This window comes from Salvelinus alpinus, chromosome 1, assembly GCF_045679555.1.
Source record: "Salvelinus alpinus chromosome 1, SLU_Salpinus.1, whole genome shotgun sequence".
Lineage (NCBI taxonomy): Eukaryota > Metazoa > Chordata > Actinopteri > Salmoniformes > Salmonidae > Salvelinus > Salvelinus alpinus.
In genome coordinates this window covers 59,810,102-59,831,111 of record NC_092086.1, presented here as the reverse complement: position 1 = coordinate 59,831,111, position 21,010 = coordinate 59,810,102, and the positions used below count along the sequence as shown (strand labels likewise).

The window sequence follows — 21,010 nt, the reverse complement described above, 5'->3', positions numbered from 1 at the left end:
GCTTAGTCTGAAGCTATTTTTACTTTCAAAAGCCAAGAAAAATACATTACACTGATATATTTTACTTTATAAGAACTGAATGCTAAGGCTACCAAGCTATCTAGGACAAAGGGATACAACTTCAATTAGCACTGACGTGTTAAGCGAGAGGTGTCGAAGCCTTTGAGCCCAACAAATGGCAGGCTACCCCACCCAAATCCAGAAGCCTTGAAGCCCCCTCCTGCTGTTCAGAGTCCATCCACTGGCATTTTCTACAAGAAATCTGCCTCCAGAAATAAAAGCTTCTCCCAAGTGGGTGTGACACCTACGCCCGTTGTCTGCTGCACTGCTCTGTTCACCGTCTGCCCTGGTTGTCTCCCCCTGTCTGGTACAGGTACCCCACCATACTCCCCCTCTCTCCAGAGCTTTCGTTTGCCTCTAGCACACAGGCACTGTTGGGGCAAGTGACTCTGATCTTACAAAGGCGAGCCCCAAGTCGTTATATATATTTTTTTTTCTTGTGCATTTTGCTATTTGCCTCATGACTCCTGCATGCTTTGTTGACTACGAACTTTCTTTACCCAACTGTGGGACAGACTATGTTTGTTCAGGGAAAACGGTTAAAGACCTGGAGAATAAACCCTCCTCCTCACAGCTGCCCATGTCCCTTAAAGTTGATGATGTGGTTGTTACTGACAAGAAGCACATGGCTAAGCTCTTGTATCACCACTTCATTAAGTCAGGATTCCTATTTGACTCAGCCATGCCTCCTTGCCCGTCCAACATTTCCTCATCTCCCACCCCTTCTAATGCGACTATCCCCGATGCTTCTCCCTCTTTTGCCCCTGCCCCGCTACAAAGTTTCTCCCTGCAGGCAGTCACTGAGTCTGAGATGCTAAAGGAGCTTCTGAAACTTGACCCCCAAAAGACATCTGGGTCAGATGGTTTAGACCCTTTCTTCGCCAAGCCTATCTCTGACCTTTTTAACCTGTCTCTCCTTTCTAGGGAGGTTCCCATTGCTTGGAAGGCAGCCACGGTCCGTCCTTTATTTAAAGGGGGAGATCAAGCTGATCCTAACTGTTACAGGCCTATTTCTATTTTGCCCTGTTTATCAAAAGTGTTGGGAAAACTTGTCTATAATCAACTGACTGGCTTTCTTGATGTCTATAGTTTTCACTATGGTGTGCAATCTGATTTCCACTCAGGTTATGGATGTGTCACTGCAACCTTAAAGGTCCTCAATGATGTCACCATTGCCCTTGATTCTAAGCAATGTTGTGCTGCTATATTTATTGACTTGGCCAAAGCTTTTGATACGGTAGACCATTCCATTCTTGTGGGCCGGCTAAGGAATATTGGTGGCTCTGAGGGGTCTTTGGCCTGGTTTGCTAACTACCTCTCTCAAAGAGTGCAGTGTATAAAGTCAGAAAATCTGCTGTCTCAGCCACTGCCTGGCACCAAGGGAGTACCCCAAGGCTCAATCCTAGGCCCCACACTCTTCTCAATTTACATCAACAACATAGCTCAAGCAGTAGGAATCTCTCTCATCCATTTATATGCAGATGATACAGTCTTATACTCAGCTGGTTCCTCCCCGAATGTTGTGTTAAATGCTCTACAACAAAGCTTTCTTAGTGTCCAGCAAGCTTTCTCTACCCTTTACCTTGCTCTGAACACCTCCAAAACAAAGGTCATGTGGTTTGGTAAGAAGAATGCACCTCTCCCCACAGGTGTGATTACTAACTCTGAGCATTTAGAGCTTGAGGTAGTCACCTCATACAAGTACTTGGGAGTAGGATTGCACATTTTGATGAATATTCAGAGGTAGAAACTTTCCGTGGGAATTAACGGGAATATATGTGCATTAAAGGGAATATATGGGAATTAACGTAAATATATGCAAATTAATATTAACACCATTTAAATGTAAATGTTTTTTGCATTGGATATATTTACCATATCATATAGAAACAGAAACAAACCTTTTACCTTATCATAAGTAGACATAACTGCAAATGATTAAATCCTTCCATTAGAAAAATAAATAAATTAGTTATGAACTGAACTTTAATTAAATGAGTTGACTCTTCACATGGGATGATTTCACTGAACAACAAAAGAAAGGGAATATTGAATGATCCATCTCATCTCCCAAAATCGTTTTCAAAATACATCTGTAAAATGATAGCCTAGAAACTAAAGATTTGGTTGTCTTCCTCTCAGGCTTACATGTCTTCTCCCTGGACCTATGTCCACCTCTTGAACAACGTCTCTTCACTGTCACTTTCCAACCTAGTTGAGGATGGCTCGTTGTCAGGCTCAAAAAGCCTCAAATTTGCCCGGATGGCCACCAATTTTTCAACCCTTGTATTGGTCAGCCTGTTGCGTGCTTTGGTGTGTGTGTTCCCAAACAAGGACCAGTTGCGCTTTGAGGCGGCTGATGTTGGTGGGATTTGCAGGATGATGGAGGAAACAGGGGAAAGAGCCTCAGATCCACAAAGTCCCTTCCACCAGGTGGCTGATGAGATATGTTGGCACGACTGCCATATTGCATCTCTATCCCAAAGCCCTTGCTTGGAAGTGTACTTCGCTAGACTGCCAAGAACCTTGACCTCATCCAGGCCAAGGTGGCGAGACACGGTAGTGATGACACCATAGGCCTTGTTGATCTCTGCACCAGACAGAATGCTCTTGCCAGCCTCCTTGTGGTCCAACATGTACGCTGTGGCGTGTATGGGCTTCAGGCAGAAGTCTTCACGATTTTTGATGTATTTCAGAACTGCAGTTTCCTCTGCTTGGAGCAACAGTGAAGTGGGCATGGCAGTACGGATTTCATCTCTTACATCTGCAAGCAGAGTCTGAACATCCGACAGGGTGGCATTGTCTCCCTCAATCCGTGCCATGGCTACTGCTATAGGTTTCAGGAGTTTCAGGCTGCTTACCACTCTCTCCCAAAATACATCCTCCAGGAGGATACTCTTGATGGGGCTGTCCATATCGGCAGACTGTGATATGGCCATTTGGAGAGACTCCTTCCCCTCCACGAGACTGTCAAACATGAAGACAACACCACCCCAACGGGTGTCGCTGGGCAGCTTCAATGTGGTACTGTTATTCTTCTCACTTTGCTTGGTGAGGTAGATTGCTGTTATAACTTGATGACCCTTCACATACCTAACCATTTCTTTGGCTCTCTTGTAGAGTGTATCCATTGTTTTCAGTGCCATGATGTCCTTGAGGAGCAGATTCAATGCATGAGCAGCACAGCCAATGGGTGTGATGTGAGGGTAGGACTCCTCCACTTTAGACCAAGCAGCCTTCATGTTCGCAGCATTGTCTGTCACCAGTGCAAATACCTTCTGTGGTCCAAGGTCAGTGATGACTGCCTTCAGCTCATCTGCAATGTAGAGACCAGTGTGTCTGTTGTCCCTTGTGTCTGTGCTTTTGTAGAATACTGGTTGAGGGGTGGAGATGATGTAGTTAATTATTCCTTGCACACGAACATTCGACCACCCATCAGAGATGATTGCAATACAGTCTGCTTTCTATGATTTGCATCCAGCAAATTAGTAGATAAAGCATGTCTGGTTGGATGGGTGTATGCTGGGCGAAGAAGATTCAGAAATCTCTTCCAATACACATTGCCTGTGAGCATCAGAGGTGAACCAGTTGCATACACAGCTCGAGCAAGACATTCATCAGCATTTCTCTGACTATGTTCCTCCATTGAGTCAAAAAAACTTCTGATTCCAGGAGGACCATGAGCTGTTGCTATCGATAAGGTGTCTGATTCATCATTTTCACCTCGAATCTAAGTAGAGGGACTTTTATCAGAGGTTGCTTGTTGTGAGCACTGAAGGAACTGTATGCACATGGCCAGATGATTCTGCATCTTTGTTGCATTCTTCACATATGATTTGGCACAGTATTTGCAAATGTACACAGCTTTTCCTTCTACATTAGCTGCAGTGAAATGTCTCCACACATCAGATTTTTTTAAAACAAATACAATTCCATGTACAGATAAATAGTTAAGGAGTTAGATTAAACAACTCCTTTGTAAGATAAATGTTTTAAAATGAAACATGTATGGAAACAGGTGAATTAACACTCCTCAGTTAGCAGGCTCAAGCAAGCTAAAACCCACATGGTAGCAAAAACTAACTAGCAGAAATTGTTAACAAGTTAGAAATGATTTAAACACACTTTGCTGTAGGCTACTATTTACTAGTTAACAAAAAACATGTATGTCATACAAAATATATTCACACCACACAGTATTGTAATCAAAACCTACCGGAAAGCATGTAGTCCTTGACTCAGACAGTGTGGGCTCAATAGCATCTCATTAGTGTGCAAGATCTTGAGAATCATCTGTACACGCGATGGAAGAATGCACTGCACATGTGATGGAAAAATGTACTGTGCATGCAGAGGGTTGCAATTCCATTGAATTGGGGATAGTTTAACCAAAATATGCCACAAACCTAGAATTGCCTTATGTGTATCCCACAAAAAAGGTTAAATGTTATAAGCTAACTTTGATGAATTTAAGCAAAATTCCCGGGTTTAAGTTCCTATTAAAATATCCAACCTTTTGCAACCCTACTTGGGAGTATGGCTAGACGTTACACTGTCCTTCTCTAAGCACATATCAAAGCTGCAGGCTAAAGTTAAATCAAGACTTGGTTTCCTCTATCGTAATCGCTCCCCTTTCACCCCAGCTGCCAAACTAACCCTGATTCAGATGACCATCCTACCCATGCTAGATGACGGAGACATAATTTATAGAACGGCAGGTAAGGGGGCTCTCGAGAGGCTAGATGTACTTTACCATTCGGCCAACAGATTTGCCACCAATGCTCCTTATAGGACACATTACTGCACTCTATACTCTTCTGTAAACTGGTCATCTCTGTATACCCGTCGCAAGACCCACTGGTTGATGCTTATTTATAAAACCCTCTTAGGCCTCACTCCCCCCTATCTGAGACATCTACTGCAGCCCTCATCCTCCACATACAACACCCGTTCTGCCAGTCACATTCTGTTAAAGGTCCCCAAAGCACACACATCCCTGGGGTCGCTCGTCTTTTCAGTTCGCTGCAGCTAGCGACTGGAACGAGCTGCAACAATCACTCAAACTGGAGAGTTTCATATCCATCTCTTCATTCAAAGACTCGATCATAGACACTCTTACTGACAGTTGTGGCTGCTTTGTGTGATGTATTGTTGTCTCTACCTTGCCCTTTGTACTGTTGTCTGTGCCCAATAATGTTTGTACCATGTTTTGTTCTGCTACCATGCTGTGTTGTCATGTGTTGCTGCCTTGCTATGTTGTTGTCTTAGGTCTCTCTTTATGTAGTGTTGTCTCTCTTGTCATGATGTGTGTTTTGTCCTATATTTATATTTTATAAAAATACAATTATCCCAGCCTCTGTCATTGTAAATAAGTATTTGTTCTTAACTCACTTGCCTAGTTAAATAAAGGTTAAATAAATTAAATAAATATTACACAGTATGAAATGTCTCTCATAAAATAGCAATGCCAGCAACAAGGACTCATTTTAATTTTTCAATGCTGCTGTCTGCTTCTGTCATGGTCAGGGGTCTAGCTTCACCTATTGCTGAAGCTAGAGGATTATGGGTCAAATGAACTGCTAGTATTGTTTTGGACGGGGTGAGTCACAGAGAAAGATGCGTCAAGAACATCTACCCTGTCATCTCCAATCACAAAAACCAGGGTCATGTTCAGTAGGGCGCAAAACGTAAAAACATTCATGCTGCTGTTTTGCCTGTGGCTATGGAACCCTGACTTGTTCACCGGATGTGCCTCTCTCTCTCTCTAAAAGCCAACTGACATTTATTCCTGAGGTGCTGACCCATTGCACCCACTGTGATTATTATTTGACCCTGCTGGTCATCTATGAACATCTTAAAGAACGATCGGGCCTTATTTGTCATGTACTCTTATAATCTCCACCCGGCAGAGCCAGAAGAGGACTGGCCACCCCTCAGAGCCTAGTTCCTTTCTAGGTTTCTTCCTAGGTTCCTGCCTGTCTAGAGAGTTCTTCCTAGCCACCGTGCTTCTACATCGGCATTGCTTGCTCTTTGGGGTTTTAGGCTGGGTTTCTGTATAAGCACTTTGTGACATCTGCTGATGTAAAAAGGGCTTTATAAATAAATGTGACTTAAATGTGATTTAGAAACATGAAAATTAGCATTATTTTTGTGACCGGTTCATGTATTAGCATATCTCCTCCATTTCAAAGCGTTTTGTCCCATGTCGTGCCAACTGAACCAGACCCTGCTCTCCGCTCTCTCTATACAGAAAGCAGAAAACGAACAGAAACTAACACAGCTGCCTGGCCTGCCAGCCTTCCTTCTAAGGGCTCTCTCTGCAGTCTGCAGGGTTTTATAAAGCCTTGCACAATGGGCCGGCCGGGCTGCAGTCTTACGACTGTAATCCCCCGACTGCAGCGAGGCCCTGCTTGCTGCTAGAGATATCCTCTACCATCGCCTGGCTGACCTCAAATAACAGGATCCGGGAACATGGGGAGGCAAACCTGCCAAAGTTAGGGACAGGGACATATGTCCATTTGCTCACCCAGTACGCCCCTAAAAATGCTCCTGTTATTAGTCTATGGCACCCATATTCATGGAGCCTGTCCATTGCCATTTTTCTACAAATGCCCGGCATTTCCCCCTGACCTCAACGAATAGACAACCCCACCCCATCTCACCTCCATACAGCTCATCTCCCTATTCCCTACATAGTGCTCTACTTTTGACCGGGGCCCATGGTGCACTATAGGGAACCGGGAACATGGGTCCCATTTGGAACACAACTCCATTCTCACCAGTTGACCAAAGCAAGGCAACATCATGAGAAAACAATAGCATCATGCTGCAGTCTGGCTTCACACACACACACACACACACACACACACACACACACACACACACACACACACACACACACACACACACACACACACACACACACACACACACACACACACACACACACACACACACACACCCTGCCTTGCCACAATATACTATTACACCCCGGGCAACTGTCCTGCTGACCCTCCTGCCCTTCAAACGACCTCCCCAGGATACTGCTTGCCCCTGTGCACCCCTCCTCCCCAGCCAAACCCAGCAACCCAGCCAGCTCTCAGCAGCATCCACAGTAGGGGTGGTCTGGTGAGCAGATAGATAGCCTAGTGCTAGATGCAGGCAAAACAATAACAGGCCCTCTTATTGATCAAAATAAATGAATTGAAGCGCCGCGCAGTGGGATGGTGCATTTATATTCTGATAGTACATACTGTATTTCAATCAATAAATCAAATTGTATATTGTTCTTTCAAAACAACATTGGTCAAAGTGCTTTATAGCATATAGCATATTGGGATCAACATGTTGAGGTCTCAAACTATCAGGAATCAAACAATAAATATTCATGGTCCTTTGAACATATTTATCTACATTTCAGCCTTAGAGTGACTGTGGTTGTCAATTACACTCCTTTGTGGATACAATGGAGACTCAGGGAGGAATCATAGAACATGTTGTTGCCTTTATTTATCAGTGGGTCAATCTAAAATCTGGGTCGAAAATGGTACCCTATCCTCTATATAGTGCACTAGGTTTGACTACCTATGGGCCCTGGTCAAAACTAGTGCACTATAAAGGGAATAGGGCGCCATTTGGTAATCACTCCCAAAGGAAACACATGGCACAGGGAGGAGATTCTGCCAGGGTGTGGGCTGTTGTTGTTTTCTCTCTAGACTTGGGAAGATGTTCCCTCTCTCTCTGTATCTCTCTCCATCTCTGTCTCTCATTCTTTCACTCTGTCTGCCTCTTTCTCTCTCTCTGGTAAGATGTTCTCTCTCTCCCCCCCTTTGTATTTCTCAATCTTGGTCTTGTTCTTTCGCTCTTTGTCTACCTTTCTCTCTCTAACTCCCTCTCTGTTTCTCCTCTCTAGCCCTGTTTTATGGCTTGTATTTCTGCTCATATTACATCTGTCACTCTCATCCTCTCTTCTCCTCTGTATCGCTCTCTCTCCATTCCCTCTTGCTCTATCCTCTAACTCTCTCTCATCCCCTCTCTAACTCTCTCTCTCTCTCCTCTGTATTGCCCCCTCTCTGTCCATCTCTCGCTCTCTGTCATTAGCACAAAATCAGGTTACAGAGCCAATCTCCCTCGGTGTACAATTGATTTCCCATAATGCACCGTGCCCCATCCCCCCACAACGCACCACGCCACTGTCTCAGGCAGTGCCTTAAACCAATCCCTGGGTCGCATCTAAAACATTTATGTTTGAAATAGCATCTGTGCACTCGTATGTTCGCTGCTGTATTCAAAGTTCTAATCCACCACAGCAAATATAGTGTGTTATGGTCTCATTGAAAATGGAGCTCTGTTCTGAAGGTTATAACTGTGACCTCAACTCTTACCCTTATAACATTGTACAGGTAATGTAATGTGATTATTACTGTTACTTTCGTGTATAGTACACTATTCTGCAGTTCATCATGAAGTCTCTAATTCATATAATACAGTTATAAAACAGTACGAGTTACTCCAAAGGACTTTCACTATATCTTTACAGGTTGTCATTATCATTATTCATGTTGGTTGTAGCAAGCACTATTTCATCCAAATACTTATCATATTTTCTGACCGGCACACTTACTAATTCTTACACATGCTATTTTTGTGTCACTTGCTTCAAAAAGCATATAAACAAATCCTCTTTACACTTTCATGATAATCTATTTCAAATGTATGCATTTAATCATGTTCTCTTCTCTCAAATGTAGCAAACAACGAGACAGAGAAAACCACAGTGTCCCAAATAACACCATATTCCCTATATAGCCACATGGGCCCTAGTAAAAAGTAGCGCACTAGGCTGAGAATAGGGTGCTATTTGGGACCTTACAATATGACTGTACACACATCTGTGACTAAGCATCATGTGGCATTGGACCTTTATTTTGGGTAAAACCCTGCACAGCTGTCTACTTATACTGTACTAGAATGTGTCTAGGATAACATCAGCAACTGTCATCAAAATTGTTAAAAGGTTTTAAAAACATTTCTTATAAAACAGTTGGATGATGGATGAAGATACTCCAAACTTTTTGAATTTATAGCACATACAACATTTTACTGGAATAGACAAATAACAAATGGAGTTCAGGGATTTTGGTGGGAATTCAGGTATTAAATGTATTGTCAAATGTCACTTTTTTTCTTAGAATGCACTCATTTATAAATGGTCTAATGGTATCAGGTATTTATTTCATTTTGTGTTAAAATAAATAAAATGATATGCGCCTCATTTCCATAAATGTACATACAGTGCCTTCGGAAAGTATTCAGACCCCTTGACTTGATCCACATTTTGTTTCAGCATTATTCTAAAATGTATTAAATAAATAAACAATCCTCAGCAGTCTACACACAACACCCCATAATGTTTGCAAATGTATAAAAATAAAAGAAATACCTTATTTACATAAGTATTCAGACCTTTTGCTATGAGACTTAATATTGAGCTCATGTGCATACTGTTTCAATTGATAATCCTTGAGAACTTGATTGGAGTCCACATGTGGTAAATTAAATTGATTAAACATGATTTGGAAAGGTACATGCCTGTCTATATAAGAGCCCACAGTTGAGAGTGCATGTCAGAGCAAAAACCAAGCCATGAGGTCGAAGGAATTGTCCGTAGAGCTCCGAGACAGGATTGTGTCGAGGCACAGATCTGGGGAAGGGTATCAAAAAATGTCTGCAGCATTGAAGGTCCCCAAGAACACAGTGGCCTCCATAATTCTTAAAAGGAAGAAGTTTGGAACCACCAAGTCTCTTCTTGGCCAAACTGAGCAATCGGGGTAGAAAGGTCTTGGTCAGGCAGGTGAACAAGAATCCAATGGTCACTCTGACAGAGCTCTAGAGTTCCTCTGTGGAGATGAGAGAACCTTCCAGAAGAACAACCATCTCTGCAGCACTCCACCAATCAGGCCTTTATGGTCGAATGACCAGACGTAAGCCACTCCTCAGTAAAAGGCACATGACATCCCGCTTGGAGTTTGCCAAAAGGCACCTAAAGACTCTCAGACCATGAGAAACAAGATTATCTGGTCTGATGAAACCAAGATTTAACTCTTTGAATGCCAAGCATCACGTCTGGAGGAAACCGGGCACCATTCCTACGGTGAAGCATGGTGGTGGCAGCATCATGCTGTGGGGAGGTTTTTCAGCGGCAGAGACTGGGAGACTAGTCAGGATCGAGGCAAAGATGAATGGAGCAAAGTAAAGAGAGATCCTTGATGAAAACCAGCTCCAGAGCGCTCAGGACCTCAGACTGGGGGCGAAGGTTCACCTTCCAACAGGACAACAACCCTAAGCATACAGCCAATACAACACAGGAGTGGCTTCAAGACAAGTCTCTGAATGTCATTGAGCGGCCCAGCCGGAGCCTGGACTTGAACCTGATTGAACATCTCTGGAGAGACCTGAAAATAGCTGTGCAGCAACGCTCTCCATCCAACCTGATAGAGCTCGAGAGGATCAGCAGAGAAGAATGGGAGAAACTCCCCAAATACAGATGTGCCGAGCTTGTAGCGTTATACCCAAGAAGACTCGAGGCTGTATTCGCTGTCAACGGTGCTTCAACAAAGTGCTGAGTAAAGGGTCTGAATACTTATGTAAATGTGATATTTCAGTTTTTTTATTTGTAAAAAATTTGCAAAAATGTCAAAAAAACAGTTTTTGCTTTGTCATTATGGGGTATTGTGTGTAGATTGATGAGGGATAAAAACTATTTTATACATTTTTGAATAAGGCTGTAACCTAACAACATGTGGAAAAAGTAAAATGGTTTAAAAACTTTCCGAACGCTCTGTATATGAGTACATTAACATAAAGGGGTGGACTGCAACCGCCAAAACCTTGCTCTACCTAGGTCTACCTGCACGTATAGCGCAAAATTGTACGTGGCATCACGTCATGTTATATAGGTATGCACGTCAGCTTTGACATCGGTTTTGCACATCGGCATTAAACTAGACATCGGCCAATACCGATGTTGGCATTTTTAGCTAATTTCGGCCATGTTCACCAATATATTGTGCATCCCTAATACATATACATTGTTTGCAAGATCAGACATAATATCCCTATAATCCGAGTCTTCATTTTCGGAAGTTGCTATCGTTTGAGCGCATCTAATTTGTAAACATTTAAACTGTATTAAATTACTTTTAATTTTTTCAATTCCACCAAGAATTAACACCAACCAAAATCTTTCTTCTCTTTCTTGTGATGTAAGTGTTAAATCCCAGATGAAGCTTTAGCATTTTTAAAGATGTAACGGAAAGTCAATGTGTTCCATTGAGCCCATTTCAGCCATTACCGGGTTGTGTTCGACAAGTCATTACAAACATTTCCGCGGTTGTAAAGGGGAAAACGACATGCACAAGCAGGAGTAGGAGAGTCGCAGGAGTAAAATGAAAGCAATCAATCCAGCGATATTTAAGTGACAAGTGGATTTTGCACCCCTCAAACACAGGAAATAGATGGCTGAAAAAGACAGATCCTCAGGTGGGCGGGGCATGCGTGTTGCTAATAACAAATAACACTAGTAGTAACACTGTTACATGCATTATAACAGATGTCGTAAGGAGTCATAATAGCTGACATCTGTTTATGACAACTGACAGGGGCGCTGCCATGACACCAAGTATAATGCATGTGTCATAACTGTGTGAAGGTAATTGTGATTGTCATCAGCTGTCATGCTTGTTAATGTCATCTTTTAGAATTCTGCACAATTGGTAACTGCTACCTGGTACCAAATAGTGCCTAGTGGTCCTTGTTGTAGTGAATCTTATAGAAAAGTAGTACCCTAATTCATTGGTTATTATAGTGTCATTACAATTGTATCAATTTCTCTGTAAATACTAACTGAACCTGGGAATGTAAAGGAAAATGAGCACGTTTATCCTAGTGTCTATAGGCTAGTGACAGTAAAGCTAGGATGGAGAATATAAAAGCTATCTCTTGGGGTGCTTGTTAAAATTAATCCCATAGAAACAAACTACTAGCTTAAATGAAAGGTTATTCATGGGTTATTACTGTAATTTGGCCTCACATTTTACTATAGAACTTTTCAGTAAATACCTGGGAATTACCGAGAACAGGTTTCGGGTGGTGTCTATAGAGAGAGAAAATAAAGCTAACATGGAGAAGTTCTGTCCTAACGGACAGATTCCAGAGCCAGAGTGAACTGAATGCTGAAGCTACAGTGCCCTCCACTAATATTGGCACCCTTGGTAAATATGAGGAAAATGGGCTGTGAAAAATGTTTCTTTGCTGTTTATCCTCTTGGTCTTTCATTCAAAATATTCACAAAAATCAAACCTTTAGATGAAATAAAATGAGTGAAAAAAAATGTATGTGAAGTAAATTAAATGTGCCATAACTATTGGCACCCCTAGAAGTTCTTTTGAGTAAAATCTAAGTGAAGTATATTCCCATTCATATTTTACGTTTTTAAGTTCACCTGAGTGATTAGGAACACTTAAGTGATAAACCATGACTTCCTGTTTTACTAGGGTATAAATACGAGGTGACACACAGGCTAAGTTCCCATAGTCATCCTTTACTATGGGAAAGACCCGAGAATACAGTAATGATGTGCAACAAAAGGTTGTTGAGCTGCACAAATCAGGAAATGGCTATAAGAAAATTCCTCAAAGGTTGAAAATGCTCATTTCCACTATCAAGGCAATAATTAAGAAATGTAAAGCAACTGGAGATGTTAACTATCGGCCTGGAAGAGGATGTGTGTCTATATTGACCCCACGCACAGTGAGGAGGTGTAACGTCCTGACCAGAGTTCTTATGTGTTTTGCTTGTTTAGTGTTGGTCAGGACGTGAGCTGGGTGGGAATTCTATGTTGTGTGTCTAGTTTGTCTGTTTCTGTGTCCAGCCTAATATGGTTCTCAATCAGAGGCAGCTGTCAATCATTGTCCCTGATTGAGAATCATATATAGGAGGCTTGTTTTGTGTTGGGATTTGGTGGGTGATTGTTTCCTGTCTCTGTGTGTTGTCTGCACCAGATAGGTCTGTCTCGGTTTTCACAATTGTTATTTTGTTACTTGTATTAGTGTTACTGTTTATTCGTCTATTAAACATGTTGAACACTAGCCGCGCTGCATTTTGGTCCTCTCCTTCATCCCAGGAAGAAAACCGTGACAGAATCACCCACCTAACTCGGACCAAGCAGCGTGGAAACAGGCAGCAGCGACAGCAGCAGCGGTACCAGGAGGAATGGACATGGGAGGAAATTCTAGACGGTAAAGGACCCTGGGCAGAGCCAGAGGAGTGTCGCCGCCCCAAAGCGGAGCTGGAGGCAGCAAAAGCGGAGAGGCGGCATTATGAGGCGCTAGCAAGGCAGAGCGGCTGGAAGCCCGAGAGGCTCACCCAAAAATTTCTTGGGGGGGGGGGCTAAAGGGTAGTGTGGCGAAGGCAGGTAGGAAACCTGCGCCCATTTCCCATGCTTACCGTGGAGAGCGGGAGTACGGGCAGACACTGTGTTATGCGGAAGAGCGCACGGTGTCTCCTGTACGTGTGCATAGCCCGGTGCGGGTTATTCCACCTCCCCGCACTGGGCGGGCTAGATTGAGCATTGAGCCAAGTGCCATGAAGCCGGCTCAACATATCTGGCCTCCAGTACGTCTCCTCGGGCCGGTGTACATGGCACCAGCCTTACGAATGGTGTCCCCGGTTCGCCAACACAGCCCAGTGCGGGTTATTCCACCTCCCCGCACTGGACGGGCTACGGGGAGCATTCAACCAGGTAAGGTTGGGCAGGCTCGGTGCTCAAGGGAGCCAGTACGCCTGCACGGTCCGGTATATCCGGCGCCACCTTCCCGCCCCAGCCCAGTACCACCAGTGCCTACACCACGCACCAGGCTTCCAGTGCGTCTCCAGAGCCCTGTTCCTCCTCCACGCACTCTCCCTGAGGTGCGTGTCTCCAGCCCAGTACCTCCAGTTCCGGCACCACGCACCAGGCCTAATTGTTCACTGACCACAGAATCAAGATTTTGCCATGGCCATCCCAGTCCCCTGACCTAAACCCCATAGAAAACCTGTGGGATGAGCTGAAGAGGAGAGTCCACAAGAGTGGACTTCAGAATCTGAAGGATCTGGAGAGATTCTGTATGGAGGAATGGTCTCAGATCCCTTGCCATGTGCTCTCCAACCTAATTACGCATTTTGGAGAAGTCTCAGAGCTGTTATCTTGGCAAAGGGAGGTTGCACAAAGTATTGAATGAAGGGGTGCCAATAATTTTGGCACACATATTTGAGAAGAAAAAAAATCTTCCAATTATTTAACTTTAATTAAAGGTTTGATTGTTGTGAATATTTTGAATGAAAGACCAACAGCATAAACAATAAAGACGTTTTTTTCACAGCCCGGTTTGCTCATCTTTTCCAAGGGTGCCAATATTAGTGGAGGGCACTGTACATGGGAAAGCAGCATGCCACTGAAGGCCTAAGCCAACTGACACCACAGTAGGATGCTTTCTGCTTCGCTTGTATTTTTAGATGGCATCTGCTTCTAGCAGGTGAAGGATTAGAGACGGATGGTTTTTGATGCTGCTGCTGGGTGCCTCATCTTCTCTGTTTCTCTAACTACTGATGGGAGGAGGAGAGGAGTAGAATAGCAACAAAGGCAGTCGAGGACCGTAGCCATCCCGGCTTTTAGTCTCTGTTGAAGGCCGCTTATTACTAAAGGCACAAGATACCATTGCTATTCACCACTGTACAGTACTCTACACCATTTCATTTCCCCAGGGATCAAATAAAATAAAATAAAAATTGTCACATGCGCCAAATACAACAGGTGTAGCCCTTAGCGTGAAATGCTTACTTACAAACCCTTAACCAACAATGCAGTTAAGAAAATTGAGGTAAGAAAATATTTACGAAATAAACTAAAGTAAATAAATTAAATCACTTTACCCCTACCTACAGTTGAAGTCGGAAGTTTACATACACCTTAGCCAAATAAACTGAGTGTAAATGTTTTCACAATTCCTGACATTTAATCCTAAAAATTCCCTATCTTAGGATCCTCACTTTATTTTAAGAATCTGAAATGTCAGAATAATAGTGGAGAGAATGATTTATTTCAGCTTTCATTTATTTCATCACATTCCCAGCGGGTCAGAAGTTAACATACATACAGTTTACACATTTTCTGTAGGATTGAGGTCAAGGCTGTGATGGCCACTCCAACACCTTGACTTTGTTGTCCTGAAGCCATTTTGCTACAACTTTGGAAATATGCTTGGGGTCATTGTCCATTTGGAAGACCCATTTGCGACCAAGCTTTAACTCCCTGACTGATGTCTTGAGATGTTGCTTCAATATATCAACATCCTTTTCCATCTTCATGATGCCATCCATTTTGTGAAGTGCACCAGTCCCTCCTGCAGCAAAGCACCCCCACAACATGATGCTGCCACCCCCGTGCTTCATGGTTGGGATGGTGTTCTTCGGCTTGCAAGCCTCCCCCTTTTTCCTCCAAACATAACGATGGTCATTATGGCCAAACAATTCTATTTTTTGTTTCATCAGACCCGAGGACATTTCTCCAAAAAGTACGATCTTTGTCCCCATGTGCAGTTGCAAACCGTAGTCTGGATTTTTTATGGCGGTTTTGGAGCAGTGGCTTCTTCCTTGCTGAGCGGCCTTTTAGGTTATGTCGATATAGAACTAATTTTACTGTGGATATAGATACTTTTGTACCTGTTTCCTCCAGCATCTTCACAAGGTCCTTTGCTGTAGTTCTGGGATTGATTTGCAGTTTTTGCACCAAAGTACGTTAATCTCTAGGGTACAGAACGCGTCTCCTTCCTGAGCGGTATGATGGCTGCGTGGTCCCATGGTGTTTATACTTGCGTACAATTTTTTGTACAGATGAACATGGTACCTTTAGGCATTTGGAAATTGCTCCCAAGGATGAACAAGACTTGTGGAGGTCTACAATTGTTTTTCTGAGGTCTTGGCTGATTTCTTTTGATTTTCCCATGATGTCAAGCAAAGAGGCACTGAGTTTGAAGGTAGGCCTTGAAATACATCCACGGGTACACCTCCAATTGACTCAAATGATGTCAATTAGCCTATCAGAAGCTTCTAAAGCCATGACATCATTTTCTGGAATATTCCAAGCTGTTTAAAAGGCACAGTCAACTTAGTGTATGTAAACATCTGACCCACTGGAATTGTGATACAGTGAATTAATTATAAGTGAAATAATCTGTCTGTAAACAATTGTTGGAAAAATTACTTGTGTCATGCACAAAGTAGATGTCCTAACCGACTTGCCCAAACTATAGTTTGTTAACAAGAAATTTGTGGAGTGGTTGAAAACCGAGTTAATGACTCCAACCTAAGTGTATGTAAACTTCCAACTTCAACTGTACATGTACAAATTACCTCGACTAACCTGTTCCCCTGCACATTGACTCGGTACCGCTAACCCCTGTATATAGCCTCGTTATCGTTATTTTAAATAACCACTAACCCCTGTACATAGCCTCGTTAAAAACCACTAACCCCTGTACATAGCCTCGTTAAAAATTAAAAATAACGATAACGAGGCTATATACAGGGGTTAGCGGTACCGAGTCAATGTGCGGGGGAACAGGTAAGTCGAGGTAATTTGAACATGTACACTACCATTCAAAGTTTGGGGTAACTTACAAATTTCCGTGTTCTTGAAAGAAAAGCTCATTTTTTGTCTATTAAAATAACATAAAATTGATCAGAAAAAAAGTGTAGACATTGTTAATGTTGTAAATCACTATTGTAGCTGGAAACAGCTGATTTTTAATGGAATATCTACATACGTGCAAGGAGGCACATTATCAGCAACCAATAGAAAGAGGAGTGGGAGGCCCCTGTGCACAACTGAGCAAGAGGACAAGTAGATTAGAGTGTCTAGTCTCAACGTCAACAGTGAAGAGACGAATCCGGGATGCTGGCCTAGGCAGAGTTCCTCTGTCCAGTGTCTGTGTTCTTTTGCCCATCTTAAATTTCTTTACTTTTCATTGGCCAGTCTGAGATAAGGCTTTTACTTTGCAACTCAGCCTAGAAGGCCAACATCCCGGAGTCGCCTCTTCACTGTTGACGTTGAGACTGGTGTTTTGCGGGTACTATTTAATGAAGCTGCCAGTTGAGGACTTGTGAGGCATCTGTCTCTCAAACTAGACACTAATGTACTTGTCCTCTTGCTCAGTTGTGTACCGGGGCCTCCCACTCCTCCTTCTATTCTGGTTAGGGCCAGTTTGCACTGTTCTGTGACGAGAGTAGGTCACAGCGTTGTACGAGATCTTTAGATTCTTGGCAATTTCTCGCATGGAATAGCCTTCATTCTCAGAACAAGAATAGACTGACGAGTTTCAGAAGAAAGGTCTTTGTTTCTGGCCATTTTAAGCCTGTAATCGAACACACAAATGCTGACGCTCCATATACTCCACTAGTCTAAAGAAGGTCAGTTGTATTGCTTCCTTAATCAGAACTGCAGTTTTTGTCAGATGTTACTATGGAATACTGAAGTATAATTACAAGCATTTCATATGTGTCAAAGGCTTTTATTGACAATTACATGAAGTTGATGCAAAGAGTCAATATTTTGTCTTTTTCAAGACCTCTGCAATCCGCCCTGGTATGCTGTCAATTAACTTCTGGGCCACATCCTGACTGATGGCAGCCCATTATTGCATAATCAACGCTTGGAGTTTGTCAGAATTTGTGGGTTTTTGTTTGTCCATCCGCCTCTGGAGAATTGACCACAAGTTCTCAATGGGATTACGGTCTGGGGAGTTTCCTGGCCATGGACCCAAAATATTGATGTTTTGTTCCCCGAGCCAATTAGTTATCACTTTTGCCTTATGGCAAGGTGCTCCATCATGCTGGAAAAGGCATTGTTCGTCACCAAACTGTTCCTGGATGGTTGGGAGAAGTTGCTCTCGGATGATGTGTTGGTTCCATTATTTATTCATGGCTGTGTTCTCAGGCAAAATTGTGAGTGAGCCCACTCCCTTGGCTGAGAAGCAACCCCACACATGAATGGTCTCAGGATGCTTTACTGTTGGCATGACACAGTACTGATGGTAGCGCTCACCTTGTCTTCTCCGGACAAGCTTTTTTCCGGATGCCCCAAACAATCGGAAAGGGGACTCATCAAAGATAGTGACCTTACCACAGTCCTCATCAGTCCAATCCCTGTACCTTTTGCAGAATATCAGTCTGTCCCTGATGTTTTTCCTGGTGAGAAGTGGCTTCTTTGCTGCCCTTCCTGACACCAGGCCATCCTCCAAAAGTCTTCACCTCACTGTGTGTGCAGATGCACTCACACCTGCCTGCTGCCATTCCTGAGCAAGCTCTGTACTGGTTGTGCCCCGATCCCGCAGCTGAATCAAATTTAGGAGACGGTCCTGGCGCTTGCTGGACTTTCTTGGGCACCCTGAAGCCTTCTTCACAACAATTGAATCGATCTCCTTGAAGTTCTTGATGATCCGATAAATGGTTGATTTAGGTGCAATCTTGGCACGTGTTTCCTTGCAGGTAACCATGGTTGACGGAGGAAGAACAATGATTCCAAGCACCACCCTCCTTTTGAAGCTTCCAGTCTGTTATTCGAACTCAATCAGCATGACAGGGTGATCTCCAGCCTTGTCCTCATCAACACTCACACCTGTGTTAACGAGAGAATCACTGACATGATGTCAGCTGGTCCTTTTGTGTCAGGGCTGAAATACAGTGGAAATGTTTTGGGGGGATTCAGTTCATTTGCATGGCAAAGAGGGACTTTGCAATTAATTGCAATTCATCTGACCACTCTTCATAACATTCTGGAATATATGCAAATTGCCAACATACAAACTGAGGCAGCAGACTTTGTGAAAATGTATATTTGTGTCCTTCTCAAAACTTTTGGCCACGACTGTATATGTGCCATTCAGAGCATGAGCAAGACAACATATTTAAGTTCCTTTGAATGGGGTATGGTAGTAGGTGCCAGGCGCACCGGTTTGTGTCAAGAACTGCAATGCTTCTGTGGTTTTCACGCTCAACAGTTTCCCGTGTGTATCAAGAATAGTCCACCACAAAGGGCATCCAGTCAACTTGACACAACTGTGGAAAGCATTAGAGTCAACATGGGCCAGCATCCCTGTGGATTGCTTTCAACACCTTGTATAGTAGTCCATGCCTGACAAATTGAGGCTGTTCTGGAGGTAAAAGGGGAGAGGGGGCCTGTGCAACTCAATATTAGGAAGGTGTTCCTAATGTTTGGTATACTCAGTGTATATTACATTAGGGCCTATGAGCTCACGTCAAAAGTAGTGCACTATATAGGGAATAGGGTGCCATTGGAGACGTATCCCTTGTTATATAGGCCTGGCCAATTAGGCCTAGAAATAAATGGCCTACAGAAGGAATGTGAATGGGATGTGGGTATAGCTTATAATGGTTAGGTTTAGGGTTTCATTTTGGTAAAATGGGCATACAGTGGCAATGAAAACTGAACCTCTATTGAAAGTGAATGTATGTACAGTGATTACTAGTCATAGATATAGCTAGTGATGAAGACACTGGTAGAGTATTTATAAACAAAACAGCCATGGATGGAGTAACCCTCACCTCCTCTGCCTGCTTGCGCAGCGCCTTCTCGCGCTCGTACTGGGTGATGAGCTGCTCGTTGTCCTCCTTCAGCAGCTCGAGCTCCACCTCGTGCTCCTGGTTTTCCGATAAAACCGAATCCAGATTCTCCAGAACGTTCACCACCAGCGGCATTAGCTCCTTGACCACTTCCTCATCGTAGCTGCTGATGAGGCGCTCGAACTCCCGATAGATACTGTTGGCCAGGCCCGACACCCGCTCCGACATAACGGACACTGAGCCATAGTCGTCCTGATATACAACCTCGTCGATTTCCATCATCTTGGCAAAATTAGGTCTGGGTCCGATTCCAGATGTGAGATGATGTTGATTAGATAGGCCTACAGTTATAAAACACGCTTACCAAGATGAAAGGGAAAATACTACTCATTGAAATTATAATCCGTTCTGATTAATCATCAATAAATATCTCCTGTGTCATTCCATATTCCGAACGATTTCAAAGATTGTTATCATTTGGGTGGTATTTTTGGCAGTTAGGATTTATAACCTTGAACTACTAAACTGTATTGAGACATTTTTATTCACAATAATATATATATATAAGCTATTTACAAGGGGATAGAGAGACCGCCCTCCCGAGCCGACCACCACTGCTGCTGCTGCACCGCAGCCTCGAGGACGGAACGACGCACCCTGCTACTGCCTTCCTCGCGACAGCAACATCCAATTCCGGTAGCAGTCGGTTCAGTCCTTACCGACCTGTGTATCCGCCGTAGTTGAATACATAATGAATGAGAAATAAGTCCTCAACAATACACCTGCCGCTCAGCAGCCGGAGGCATGGACCCCAGCCATTACTGGGAGGATTCGAAATCCGTTGGGAAATAAAAAAACCAATATATAAATAGGTAAAATGAAGAGGATAACGGCGTTCCCTTGTGCTGCCAACACCCAAGCCGTCCCTTAAATCATACTAGATCCGTTTTTTTCTACCGATGTTGTTCTCGGTGAAGGACGATGCTGTTTCGGTGTCGGTGGAGCTGTGGACTAGTATTCTGCACTAGTATTCTGACAGCAGCACAAACTATAACGTCACTTTCGTATGATACTAGTGAGACCTTCTAAATAAAAGCCCGCATTTCAAAACATTTCAATGTGGATACCTCATTCAAATTATATTCAATTTTAATCAATGGACACTTTTATCGTGCCAACAAGAAAATGCAAAGTAATTTATTTAAAAAATATGGTAAAAAAATAACAATTAAGACTAAAAATGACAAAAATACAATGTTGACACTGGTATGTT

The 21,010-nt window shown here is 43.2% G+C and overlaps 1 protein-coding gene across 12 annotated transcripts in view; it reads right to left on the bottom strand.

The window, feature by feature from the left end:
* The window catches only part of mapk8ip3 (mitogen-activated protein kinase 8 interacting protein 3), an 85,129-nt gene extending 64,354 nt beyond the window's left edge, over positions 1-20,775 (bottom strand). For 11 of the 12 annotated variants that reach the window (XM_071412175.1, XM_071412224.1, XM_071412215.1 and 8 more), the window contains exon 1: positions 19,720-20,775. In XM_071412175.1, coding sequence (XP_071268276.1) covers positions 19,720-20,019 — 300 coding nt within the window. In that variant the 5' untranslated portion in view covers positions 20,020-20,775. The remainder of the gene's footprint in view (positions 1-19,719) is intronic. The other variant, XM_071412182.1, reaches the window with a different exon arrangement.
* Between the last annotated feature and the right edge of the window lie 235 nt (positions 20,776-21,010).